This window comes from Acanthochromis polyacanthus, chromosome 2 (assembly GCF_021347895.1).
Source record: "Acanthochromis polyacanthus isolate Apoly-LR-REF ecotype Palm Island chromosome 2, KAUST_Apoly_ChrSc, whole genome shotgun sequence".
NCBI lineage: Eukaryota > Metazoa > Chordata > Actinopteri > Pomacentridae > Acanthochromis > Acanthochromis polyacanthus.
Window position 1 is genome coordinate 28,946,300 of NC_067114.1, and position 13,083 is coordinate 28,959,382.

The following is a 13,083-nucleotide window of genomic DNA, read 5'->3' on the forward strand; positions in this document are numbered from 1 at the left end:
CTTTCACCTCAGTGACAGTAATCATGGGAGCACTTTCTCTAAGCCTCTTAAAGCATACTCATATTAAACCGCGCAATAATAATGGTCAAGGTCAAGTGTCTTTATTATCATCATGCAATTAGTTTTCATGAGTCACTTAACGAAATGGAAGTCTTAGAAGAAACACTGTTCAAAAAGAGTTTTAAAAGAAATAACTGTGTGAAATTTTCCATTAGACTGCACTGGTTCAAAACGTATTTTCTTCCATCTTAATTTTCAGGCTGAGTAGCTGTAATCTGTCATCTGAAAGTTGTAAAGCTCTGTCCTCAGTTCTCAGCTGTCAGTCCTCCAGTCTTAAAGAGCTGGACCTCACTAGAAACGAGCTGAAGGACTCAGGAATACAGCAGCTGTCTCTGGGATTGGAGAGTCCACGATGTAGACTTGAAATCCTCAGGTCAGCAGTCCTCATGACATCCACATCCTAAATCCTGACTTTGGTATCACCTGGTTTAATACATAGAAACCTAGAAAGCTGATGTTTATCTTCATCACTTCCTCTTTTTTAGACTGACTGACTGTGCGCTGACGTGGAAAGGTTGTGACTCTGTGGCCTTTTTCCTGAGCTCCCGGTCCTCCAGCATGAGACAGCTGGACCTGAGTATGAACAACCTGCAGGACTCTGGAGTGCAGGTGTTCACCGCCGGACTGAAGAATCCACACTGTAAACTGGAGACACTCAGGTCAGCTGGTTCCCATATTCTTTCATAACATCTTAGAAAGGTTGGAGTAATGCTTAAATGGAAACACACATAAAGATCTCTGAGAATGGATTGTGAGTCAGTATGCACAGATACAAAGTTTTTAACTCGTGTTGCAGAGCTGTACGTCATCACACTGACTGATTATTCCAAAATCCGAAGGTTTTCTCAATTACTTCTTTCAGACTTTGGACAAACTATTCAGCACGGTAGAGCAACCAAAGATCTTAAACAAGGGCTTTCAACAGTACATACTCGGAGCACTTTATATCATTGACCAATTTGTCAGTGTCTTGTCCACTTACAGTGCCTTGCGAAAGTATTCAGCCCCCTTGAACTTTTCAACCTTTCGCCACAATTCAGGCTTCAAACATAAAGATATAAAATTTTAATTTTTTTGTCAAGAATCAACAACAATTGGGACACAATCGTAAAGTGGACCGAAATTTATTGGATATTTTATACTTTTTTAACACTTAACAATCTGAAAAGTGGGGTGTGCAATATTATTCGGCCCCTTTACTTTCAGTGCAGCAAACTCACTCCAGAAGTTCAGTGAGGATCTCTGAATGATCCAATGTTGTCCTAAAAGACTGATGATGATAAATAGAATCCACCTGTGTGTAATCAAGTCTCCGTATAAATGCACCTGCTCTGTGATAGTCTCAGGGTTCTGTTTAAAGTGCAGAGAGCATCATGAAGACCAAGGAACACACCAGGCAGGTCCCAGATACTGTTGTGGAGAAGTTTAAAGCCGGATTTGGATACAAAAAGATTTCCCAAGCTTTAAACATCTCAAGGAGCACTGTGCAAGCAATCATATTGAAATGGAAGGAGTATCAGACCACTGCAAATCTACCAAGACCCGGCCGTCCCTCTAAACTCTCACCTCGAACAAGGAGAAGACTGATCAGAGATGCAGCCAAGAGGCCCATGATCACTCTGGATGAACTGCAGAGATCTACAGCTGAGGTGGGAGAGTCTGTCCATAGGACAACAATCAGTCGTACACTGCACAAATCTGGCCTTTATGGAAGAGTGGCAAGAAGAAAGCCATTTCTCAAAGATATCCATAAAAAGTCTCGTTTGAAGTTTGCCACAAGCCACCTGGGAGACACACCAAACATGTGGAAGAAGGTGCTCTGGTCAGATGAAACCAAAATCCAACCTTTTGGCCACAATGCAAAACGATATGTTTGGCATAAAAGCAACACAGCTCATCACCCTGAACACACCATCCCCACTGTCAAACATGGTGGTGGCAGCCTCATGGTTTGGGCCTGCTTTTCTTCAGCAGGGACAGGGAAGATGGTTCAAATTGATGGGAAGCTGAATGGAGCCAAATACAGGAGCATTTTGGAAGAAAACCTGTTGGAGTCTGCAAAAGACCTGAGACTGGGACGGAGATTTATCTTCCAACAGGACAATGATCCAAAACATAAAGCCAAATCTACAATAGAATGGTTCACAAATAAACGTATCCAGGTGTTAGAATGGCCAAGTCAAAGTCCAGACCTGAATCCAATCCAGAATCTGTGGGCAGAGCTGTAGACTGCTGTTCACAAACGCTCTCATCCAACCTCACTGAGCTCCAGCTGTTTTGCAAGGAAGAATGGGCAAGAATTTCAGTCTCTCGATGTGCAAAACTGATAGAGACATACCCCAAGCGACTTGCAGCTGTAATTGCAGCAAAAGGTGGCGCTACAAAGTATTAATGCAAGGGGGCTGAATAATATTGCACGCCCCACTTTTCAGGTTTTTATTTGTTAAAAAAGTTTAAAATATCCAATAAATTTGTTCCACTTCACAATTGTGTCCCACTTGTTGTTGATTCTTGACAAAAAAATTAAATTTTATATCTTTATGTTTGAAGCCTGAAATGTGGCGAAAGGTTGAAAAGTTCAAGGGGGCCGAATACTTTCACAAGGCACTGTATGTTGACAATCAAATTTCTTTCACATTCGTTTAATTTTAAGCAGGTAAACCAGTAGAAAACCTTTTCACTGATAAGACACCTCAGAGATTGAATTTAAATCCAACACTGCGGCTGCAAACCTTATTTAGATGATGCAAGAACCAGTCAGTTCATGGAACATTTGGTAATTTTGACTTTATGCACTTAACCCTTTCATGCATGAATTATGGTAACCTCACGAAAGATTTTTTACATTTTTTTTCACCAATTGTTTTTATTCATCTTTAGGCATGAAAAACAAAGGTTGAACTTTATTTTTTCAACCCATTTTATAAACAATATATTAATATGTCCACTTAGCTTGACAGCATGTATTTCTTTTAGAAATATGGATTTAACAAACAAATGATTAAAATGATAAATAGTGTGTTGAAATGTGATGTGAACTATAAAATGTAATGTATGCATAAATAATCAAAACACCATTGAGGAATTCACTGTCCTGTATAGATTCCCAAGTCTCTCGCTCATTATCCATCGACTGTCAGCCACAGTAAGGTGCACTGTCCCAGCACTAACTTACACTGAATGTTTTTATGGCTTGCTTTACTGCAAGGAAACTCTTCCAAACTCAAACACATCAAAATCAAACAAAAAATTTTTTCATTAGCCAGGTCATAATAGAAAGAACATACACACCACTGGCACAAAATTGGGCCTGTCGCTGAACTGAACATAGCATGACACTAATAATAACATCTTGTGCTGCATCCTCAGCCTAAACTCCTTCACCATCATTTGCATCCTCAGCCTAAACTCCTTCACCATCATTTGCATCCTCAGCTCCCTCAGCCTCGTCTCCCTCAGCATCCTTTCCGGACTCAGTGTCCTCAGCTCCACTGTCACTACTACTACTATTTACTAATCTTTCCCTTTCTAGCAGCCGTTCTTCCTCACTTCTACTGGCATCATTCTTCTCACTTGACTGTGGTAATTCATCTACTATCCTGTAGGCCTGTCTATTATGCCCTGCTCCTGAGCACTACAAAATATAAACGTATACAAAAACTTGAAGTTAGAGTCCAAAAAATATCTCTATCTCTGACCATCTGTTTATATCATTCAATCTAAATCTGACCATCTCCACAACCAAACCATCACGTACAATGACATTTCGTAACATCAAGGACATTAACCTGACATCTCTCACCATGGACATGAAAGCACGCCCCGCCATCAGCATCACCTCTACTACAGATGAACTGGTTTCCCACTATAATAACAGTCTCCATACTCTGTTGGACTCACTTGCCCCCATAAAAACTCGGTGACTGGTTTTCACCCCAACTCTGCCTCCTCAAAGCCAAAGGTCGACAACTGGAGCGACTCTGCAATCAAACTATGTCTAACTATCCACAAGGAAACGTACCATCACCACATTCTTCACTATAAGGAATCAGTTAACATAGCCAAATCACAATATTATGCAGGTCTCATCAGTGCAGGTGATGGGAACACCCGGACTCTGTTTTCACTCATTCATAACTCCTTGCACCCACCAGACACCTTTCCCCCACTTCTACTCCATCAGCTACTGTACTTCACTCATGAACTATTTCACTGCAAAAATTGATAATATCCACCAGCAACTGACCTCTCACACCTCCTCCAGTTCATCCCCCTCCGATCCCTTAGTTTCCTTCTCTCAGCCACTCTCAAGTTTCCACCTTCCCTCCTCTGCTGAAGTATGTGAATTAATCAGAAAATCTAAAACATCTTCCTGTCATCTCAACCCTCTCCCAACACCTCTGATCAAAGCCTGTCTCCCCTCCCTGTCACCTCTGATCACTGCCATCATCCACTCCTCCCTCACCTCTGGTTCTGTCCCATCACCTCTGAAATCTGCTGCTCTAAATCCAATTCTCAAAAAACCTGGTTCAGACCATAACAATTTCAATAACCTTCGTCCCATTTCCAACCTGCCATTCCTCTCAAAAATCCTGGAGAAAACAGTTGCATCCCAAATCCACTCTCACCTCTCCAATAACAACCTCTTTGAGCAATTCCAATCTGGTTTTCGTCCCCACCACAGCACAGAAACAGCTCTACTTGAAATAACCAACAACCTTCTGATGGCAGCAGACTCCAGACTTCTATCCATCCTCATCCTTCTAGACCTGAGTGCAGCTTTTGACACCATCTCTCATTCCATCCTCCTCCATAAACTGGCATCTATTGGTTTATCTGGCACACCCCTGGACTGGTTTACATCATATCTCTCTGGCCGCACTCAGTTCATTCAGTTAAAAACATTCACATCCCATCCATCTCCCCTCTCCTCCGGCGTTCCCCAAGGCTCTGTTCTTGGTCCCGTTCTCTTCCTCATTTATCTTCTCCCCCTTGGCCACATATTCCGGAAATATAACATACAGTTTCATTGCTATGCGTGCGACACCCAGCTCTACCTCTCCTCCAAAACAGTCGCTCTGCCCCCCGCCTCTGGAACTCCCTCCCACCCGACACCAGAAACATCAACACACTGAATATTTTCAAATCCAATCTCAAAACCCATCTGTTCGAACAAGCATACTCACTTTGACCTCCATTCCTCCTTCTCCTTCAGTTTTAAAATTGCTAAATTTTCTTCTTTTAAATTTTTAAAAATTCTTATCTTTTAAACTGTATATTTGAATCCGTTTTATCTGTGTTTCCTCTGTACGGTGACCTTGAGTGTCTTGAAACGCGCCTATAAATAAAATGTATTATTATTAATAATATTACTAATAATAAAAATATTGACAAGTTTATTTACAGCAAAAAAAAGTTCTTGAAGATGAAATATTTTCAAGAACAGCAGCAGTAATAGTCCAATTGTAGCCTATGAATTGTAGTTGAAATATAGCTCATGATGCATGATGTACACTTTAGTGGGCATGTGATCAATCATAATTTTCTCTCAATTTAAAACCAATATCTGAAAAATTTTGCAATTGCATGACTCCTTACACGTTACTTGATGTCACCATATTTTTCTTTCTTGAGCAACTTGGTGTTTCTGGCTACCTGTTGGCCATCTTGGTTTCACTCTTTCATTTTTATTAATTTACAATGGCTAACCAATCAGTGGCAGTGCATGAAATGATGCAATAGGAGCCACAGTAGTGGCTGATGTGCAACTATGCCATCAAACTCGTGCACATTCAAGAAAACAGCTTTTGAATAGCTGTACACTGTAGTGACCTCCATGAGTGAGTAAATCCAGTCATATTGGGGTTTAAATTGGTTTACATTTTTGGTTGATGGTACGGGTACGGACCCGTACCCGTAGCATCTGTACTAGAGGTACGGACCCGTTAAGGTCACTGAAGAGCTGGCGCCAGTTAACTACTATTTGCTGCACATTACAGGCAGTTTATATGAATGACTTTGACGGCGAACATTGTATAATTTAACCAAAAATACACCGTCTCCTCTCACACTTTAGACATTGCAGTTTTTACGCTTTCAGACGCCGTGTCTAAATTGTTTGAAGTCCAGTTCCTGTTAATTAGTTTACCGCGTTCAGTGGTGGAAGCGGCTGACGAACTCCATTGCAAATGTTCCCATTTAATTTCGGACACTAATTTACAAGATAAAGTTAAGGATGTCGAATATGAAACAAACACTCGTGAATGGTGAGGAGCAGCTCTTTAATTCGGCATGAATTAAAAAAAAACCCACAAACTCGATTTACTGTGATATTGTGAGATTTGTTTGTGGTGATGTAAATTAGCCATTCAACAGAGTCCGCTAACATTAAAGTGACTGTGACAGTGTCTGTGTTGACAGACGTAGAAAATACGTCAGGGTTTTGTTTAGGTTGTTATATGTAATAGTCTGTCGCTACTTTTGAAGGTAAAAAAATACTTGTAGTTTGCTGGCTGTTAGTTCCGCCATTTGTTTTGTTTGCTGTTTGTGCTTTATTAGAACAGGGTCACGTGAATAAAAAGTTTTGCTATTTTTAATAGTAGTGCTGATTTCAACCCCCAAATCGCTGTCCGTGAAAAAGTCAGATAATGATATTTATAAGACATTATGCATGATAGAAAAGAGAACTGCAGATGACTGACATGACAGGCTCGGCACGCAGATTCACCTCGAATCACGGAAGCGCCTTCATCACTCGAATTACCAAAACGGCTCATTAATATTTATGTACGTCGGATTACCAGCCAATCACAAAGCGCGTTCATCAGCCGACTCATTAATATTCATGTACGTCTCATTAATATTTATGACAAGGGAATGTGCCGTATCCGTAGGCCACAGGCTGCGGGTACGGGTCCGTATCTGTAGACACTACCTACATTTTTAGTTCAAAGATTTAATAACGTGTTTTTTTTTTTCAGTTCTTTTGTTTGCTTATTCTACACTTCATTCTTCTCCAGGCTGACTTCTTGTAACCTGTCAGGACAGAGCTGTGATATTCTGGCCTCAGTTCTCGCCTCACAGACCTCCAGCTTGAGAGTGCTGGAGTTGAACAACAACAACCTGCAGGATTCTGGAGTGAAGCTTCTTTCTGTTGGACTGGAGAGTCCATGCTGTAAGCTGGAAGCTCTCAGGTCTGCAAAGGGACATATTTAATATTTTTAAAAACTGTTGTCTTCTTCAAGAACTGAATATAATGGTATAAATAGTAACACATGCAGGTTCTCTGTCACCATCACTCTGTTCTTCAGGCTGACTAACTGTCTGTTGTCAGAGGGAAGCTGTGAACCTCTGGCCTCAACTCTCAGCTCAGAGACTTCCAGTTTGAAAGAGTTGGACCTGAGCAGCAACGACCTGCAGGATTCAGGAGTGAAGCTGATTTCTGCTGGACTCCAGAGTCCTCAGTGTATCCTGGAAACTCTCAGGTTAGAACAGACGTCACTGTTTAAGTTCTCCTCATGGATTCACATCTAGTTACGATACGATACCTGCATCAGCATACACCACAGCTGTCCCATTCATTGTAATGGAGATTTTAATAAATATTGTAAATGAATAGCTACCAAAAGTCACAGCACATCATTTCTGATTGACCTGCACATTCTGATATATAATTAGTTTGGGTTTTCTGAAAGCTGCAGGATGAGTTTGGTGTTAAAAGTCGTGTCAGAAGAATCTGTAAGAATAATCCTGAGGAATAGTATTAAATGTGCTTCAGTGCTGATTTACTGGAACACCTAATCGACATTGAATGGCCTCTCTTTACAGACTGTCGGGCTGCCTGGTCACAGAGGAAGGCTGTTCCTCTCTGGCATCAGCTCTGAAAGTCAACCCGTCCCATCTGAGAGAGCTGGACCTGAGCTACAACCATCCAGGAGACTCCGGGGTGAAGCTGCTCTCAGCTGGACTGGAGGATCCACAGTGGAGACTGGAAACACTGAAGTAAGGCTTGGAGTGGAGTCTTTAGTGCAGTACGTCATTATGTTCATTACAACTTGGGTCTGGCGCTGGAGGGTAAATGCTGATTTTTTTTTTAGCCTTTTTGCCTATATTGGCTAGATGCAGTGGAGACAGACAAGAAAGGAGTGAGAACTGAACCCAGGCCGCTGCGTCCAGGACCAGGCCCTGTACATTGGTTGCCTGCTTAACCTGTTGAGCTATCTGTACACCCGTAAATGCTGATTTCAAGGTTTACTTTGTACTTCTAGTGAATACATTTGCAGCCAAAAATACTAATACATCCTAATGCTAAAGTTTAGCAATGACTTTAGCTTTATATTAAAACATCATTTGTAATAAATGCTCTTTATTGCTTCAGTTTTTATATAGAAATAGATTATAATAGTGACCATTAGATGCTAAATACTGGAGGTTGACCGATTATCAATCAGGCCAATTATCGGCGCCGATATTTGGAAATTGACATATCGGCAACGGCCTGTTTTCAATCCATCGGGCCATATCAAGAAATCAATTTAAAATTTGGTTATTTCGGCTCGGATGCAGCCGCGCCTCTCTCTCTCCTGCCTTCTATCTCTGCTATCCACCCAGTGCCCTCTGATTGGTTAAGCAACAGAGGCAGAGCTTCTGAAGTGAAGCTGTCCTCACACACACCTGAGAGGGAAAGTTTTCTCCTGTGAGACTCCGGACAGAAAACAGGTGTTGATGGTAAATGCAGAAAACTCTTCCGAAATTGTAATTGTAACATCCCAGTGCTCTACATCTCACAACTACTGCTAACATTACAGTGAGCAACAGAATAACTTAAGAGCAGATCGGCAGAGTAAAACCGGACTTATGATCAATAATAAAAACGCTGTGCTTTTGAGCGAACTTCAGGTGACTGGGAGCGGCTGGGGGACAGAGACGCTCTGACTGGAAGCAGCCGCACAGACACGCTTCCAGTGAGAGTGTCTCTGTGTTACTAGTAAGAGAGTGGAATATTTTAGAAATACACAGAGGAGAGATTTGGAACTTTCTATCATTTTTTTTAGTCTGGGGATAATTTTAACTGTTTAGGAGAGCAGCTGTCAGCTCTGCCCAGAGAGCAGCAGGTCCTTCACTGGTTTTGACCACAGATCACTCTCTCTGCCAGATACAGAGACACAAGATGCAGAAGCTGAAGACTTTGCTTCAGATATAATAATAATAATAATAATGATAATAATAATAATAAACATATTCTAGCAATTGAGAACACCGGGGCTCCAGATTCTCCCCATGATCCTAAAGCCCATTGTAGAGACTGGTGGACAGAAAAAGCTTTTTGGAGTCGCACAAATTGATTTATGTAAAATTTTATTGTGACTCCTGATGACTTTGTAAATATTTATGCAAAAGTGCTTAAAAATTCATTGATATATATATATATATATATATATATATATATATATATATATATAGTGATATATAACTGTGTTGACTGCTAAATTTGTGCATTATTTTATGACATAAACAATTTGTATTTACATTATAAATTCTGAAAAGGATTCATTACACATGTTTATGGTGTCCACAGTAAAAAAAAAAAAAAAAAAAAAAATCTAACTTTTTCCTACTCGGACTTTGTATTTTTTTTCTGCAATTTCAGGTCAAGTGTCTTCATACATTAAATAAACATGCTTTAGCACAGACAACAACAATAAATAGGACGAACAGATTAATCAGTCACTTGTTTAGCAGGACAAGTGCAGCAGGGACAAAAGAATGTTTAAGTCTATTTGTCCTGCATCTTGGCAGGATGTACCTGTGGCCTGATGGGAGCAGCACAAACTCACCAACCAAGGGGTGGCTCTGGTCAGTGAGGAGTGTGCGGGCCTTATTTAGGGTTCTGAGCTTATATACATCAGAGAGATTGTTGAGGTTAATACGTGCAATTTTGCTGCATACTCTCACTATACCCTTCTTAGATATCATTGTAATTTGGTTGTTGTTTTTTTCATTGTTGCATTAAGCCCCTCAGGATATGCTTTCCTGACTGTTTATTCTTTCAGTGTGGACTATGGTGGAGTTCACAGGTTAAAACGGGGTCTGTGGAAGTGTAAGTATATTTATTACACTGATGAGAATAAAGCAGCTCTCATGTTATATGGAATCATCTAATAACTTCAGTTGACTGCAGCAACAAAACTGTGTTTACTTCTGTATTTTTTCATGTCACTAGAGTGGTCAACGGTCTTTAGGATTGCCTGCTTAGTTCTTGGCAAGATACAGTAGGAGAAAAGTGTGTTGTTCACAACATAAACTATAAACCAGGGCCGTGTAGAGACCTTTGGAGGGGCAGGTGCTCAAAGTTAAAAGGGGGCACATGGAGCACAGATTTGAAACACCATACAGAAACTTTCCTTACAATATAACTGGTTGAATTGTAGCAACTCATATTCATGCAGACTGTAACATGGAAGCAGTGGCTGAGTCTCTGGACTACTGATCAGAAGATCAGTGGTTCAAACACTGCTGTGGCCACCATCAGGCCCTTCAGCAATGCTCACAAATTATTATTATTTTTAAGTTGAATTTAGATCACCATTAGACACTGAACTCTTCAACTGTGGCTACACTTCCTGGAGTCCTTGCTTTTTAAATTTCACCTTTTCCAGACATATACTGTATAGCAATGGATTTGCTCCATGGTGCTGATTCATAATCCGCCCTTTATTGTTCATAGAGCTAATAATAAAGTTAAAAATGACTCTCCACTTTGCACAAGCAGCAAAGTTATAAAAGTTTTATATTTTATATTTATGCATATTATATTTCATTTGTCTATATATACAAATGTTATAAACAAGTACTGATATCTTTAAATGAGAGGTTGAGAAAATCACAAATCAGATTCTTCGAATTGTTATTGTATTTATACTGCAATTGTCCAAAATTATATGAAATGCATGTAATTTTAGTGAAATGACATAACCTATGCCTCATTGCCTCTACAAAGAGGAAACACACTGCAGCTCACTGACAGTAAAATAACACACCTTTATGATGCACTTTGCCCATGACAACAGAAACATAAACAAAAAGAAGCCTGGCATACTTTATCCTCTCAGCGCATTGTGTAGTTACCTAGCAGCTATAAATGATGAGAGGTGTGTGTAGAGTCAGACACACACACAGGATGCTCACTTCACTTCAGCAGTCATCATGCAAAAATACACCATACACAAATGAATTCCGCTGCAAAACCCCCAACCACCACCACCTCACGTGCCTGTTGTCAACTACCATGTCATTCTGATCGTTATTGGTATTTCCTGTTGCCTTATTCTGTCTGATTCTCTCCATCAGATGCTTGTGAACTCACACTGGACCCAAACACAGCTCACAGAAATCTTCTTCTGTCTGAGGACAACAGACGGGTGACATTAGTGGACAAAGACCAGCCTTATCACTTTCATCCAGACAGATTTGACAGCTTTAAGCAGGTGCTCTGCACAAACGAACTGACCGGTCGCTGCTACTGGGAAGTCAAGATTAATGAATCGTTGTATGTAGCGGTGACTTACAGAGGAATCAGCAGGAGAGGAGAAGGTGATGACTGCAGGTTTGAATTCAATGACAAGTCCTGGGGTCTGTTGTATGGTGACGAAGACCGTGTTACTCACCGTTTGTTGGAAATGAGCATGCTTATTAATCACAATTGCACTGGAGTAGTAGCAGTGTATCTGGACTGGCCTGCTGGCTTTGTGTCCTTCTACAAAGTTGGCTTTGGCCGCACTCTGACCCACCGCCGTACTTTCTACTGCAGATTCACTGAGCCTCTCTACCCTGGCTTTGGCTTTGAGACTGTCTTTCCTCATAAACATAGCTCTCCTCCCTCAGTAGTCCTTTGTCCTTTGATGAGTGAACAAAGTCAGACAGAAGTTCAGTCTGCTCTTCCAGGTGTGATCCAGCAGTCAAGCATCTAATTAAAATGGAGGGACTGTAACTGTCCTAAAGACAGATCTTATTGAAATATTTACCAAATGCTTGATTTTTTATATTCGGTCATACTTTCAGTCATGTTTAAATTCATTGTGGTTATTGAGTTTGATTAAAAGTGTAAAAAATAAGATGCTAAAGACAACTCTGAAATTAATGTTTAGTCAATAAATATAATGCTGCTTATTACAATGTACAAAACAACTATTCTGCACCTTCCAAGAGGCGCAATTTATCACTTTAAAGTTTCATTTGCTTCATATTAGTTTGCAATATTTGCCGAAGTGATTTTGCATTGACAGCTTAATGCCTTTGCTGTTGCAAGCTAGCATATTTGGACCCGTCTTTCGACTGGAACTAGCTTGAGAAATTTGCTGTTTCAGTCTATCTACTTCCAGACACATTCTTGGTAAACTTTAAAACAATTGAACAATGTTTGTTTGAAATGTTTGGTGTATATATCTTTCATTTTTTTCTAGTTTTCATGGTGTCTGCTGTCAAGAGGGGAAATAAATGTTCAAAAGACATCTGTGTGATCTGCCTTCAGTTCATTGGTCCATTGTAGTTAGTTACTATACAAAAAATAGTCTACGCTTCAATCACATCCTGACTGCTTAATTTCAAATCCATTGTGATGATTATGTAAAATTATTAAAATTGCGTCCAATAACTTATGGACTAGATAGTATAAATGAACGCAAAATGACAGTATTTAAATCAGACAGTGTAAATGTAAATGTGTGTACTGTGCACATTGCATATGTAAACCGTCTAGTGTTTCTCAGGTTTGATCCATATGAACTATTCATTGATAGATCAACGTTTCTTGGCGCAGGAAACTTTACTAATTTGTGAATACTATCCAGAATCGCACTAAATTTCTGTACAGTAAACTAAAAGTGGTTCTCATTTATGGTGTGGAAAGAAAATCTGTTGGAAAAAGGTCTAATTTAATGCAACTGCCCACACAAAGTGTTTGGGCTGTTCATCAAACAGACGTCCCGCTGACCAGATCTGTTGTGTAGGACTCGATGTTGAGAT

General features: G+C 40.2%; 2 protein-coding genes across 2 annotated transcripts; both read left to right on the forward strand.

Moving 5' to 3' along the window:
* Nucleotides 1–81: 81 nt before the first annotated feature.
* On the forward strand, nt 82–8,387 carry LOC110957411 (ribonuclease inhibitor-like). Its single transcript, XM_051944863.1, has 6 exons — nt 82–90; nt 216–433; nt 546–719; nt 7,080–7,253; nt 7,371–7,544; nt 7,888–8,387. The coding sequence occupies exons 1-6, from the start codon at nt 82–84 to the stop codon at nt 8,063–8,065; spliced, it is 927 nt and encodes a 308-aa protein (XP_051800823.1). The 3' UTR covers nt 8,066–8,387.
* Nucleotides 8,388–11,396: 3,009 nt separating this feature from the next.
* Nucleotides 11,397–12,569, forward strand: LOC127537721 (stonustoxin subunit beta-like; the record flags this gene model as incomplete). Its single annotated transcript, XM_051960833.1, has 1 exon — nt 11,397–12,569. A coding segment is annotated over one exon (633 nt), but the record flags the coding sequence as incomplete, so codon positions are not given.
* Between the last annotated feature and the right edge of the window lie 514 nt (nt 12,570–13,083).

Coding starts and splice junctions, on each gene's coding strand:
- LOC110957411 (XM_051944863.1), top strand. Junction 434..545: donor TGTAGACTTGAAATCCTCAG/GTCAGCAGTCCT, acceptor CCTCTTTTTTAG/ACTGACTGACTGTGCGCTGA. Junction 7,545..7,887: donor TGTATCCTGGAAACTCTCAG/GTTAGAACAGAC, acceptor CTCTCTTTACAG/ACTGTCGGGCTGCCTGGTCA.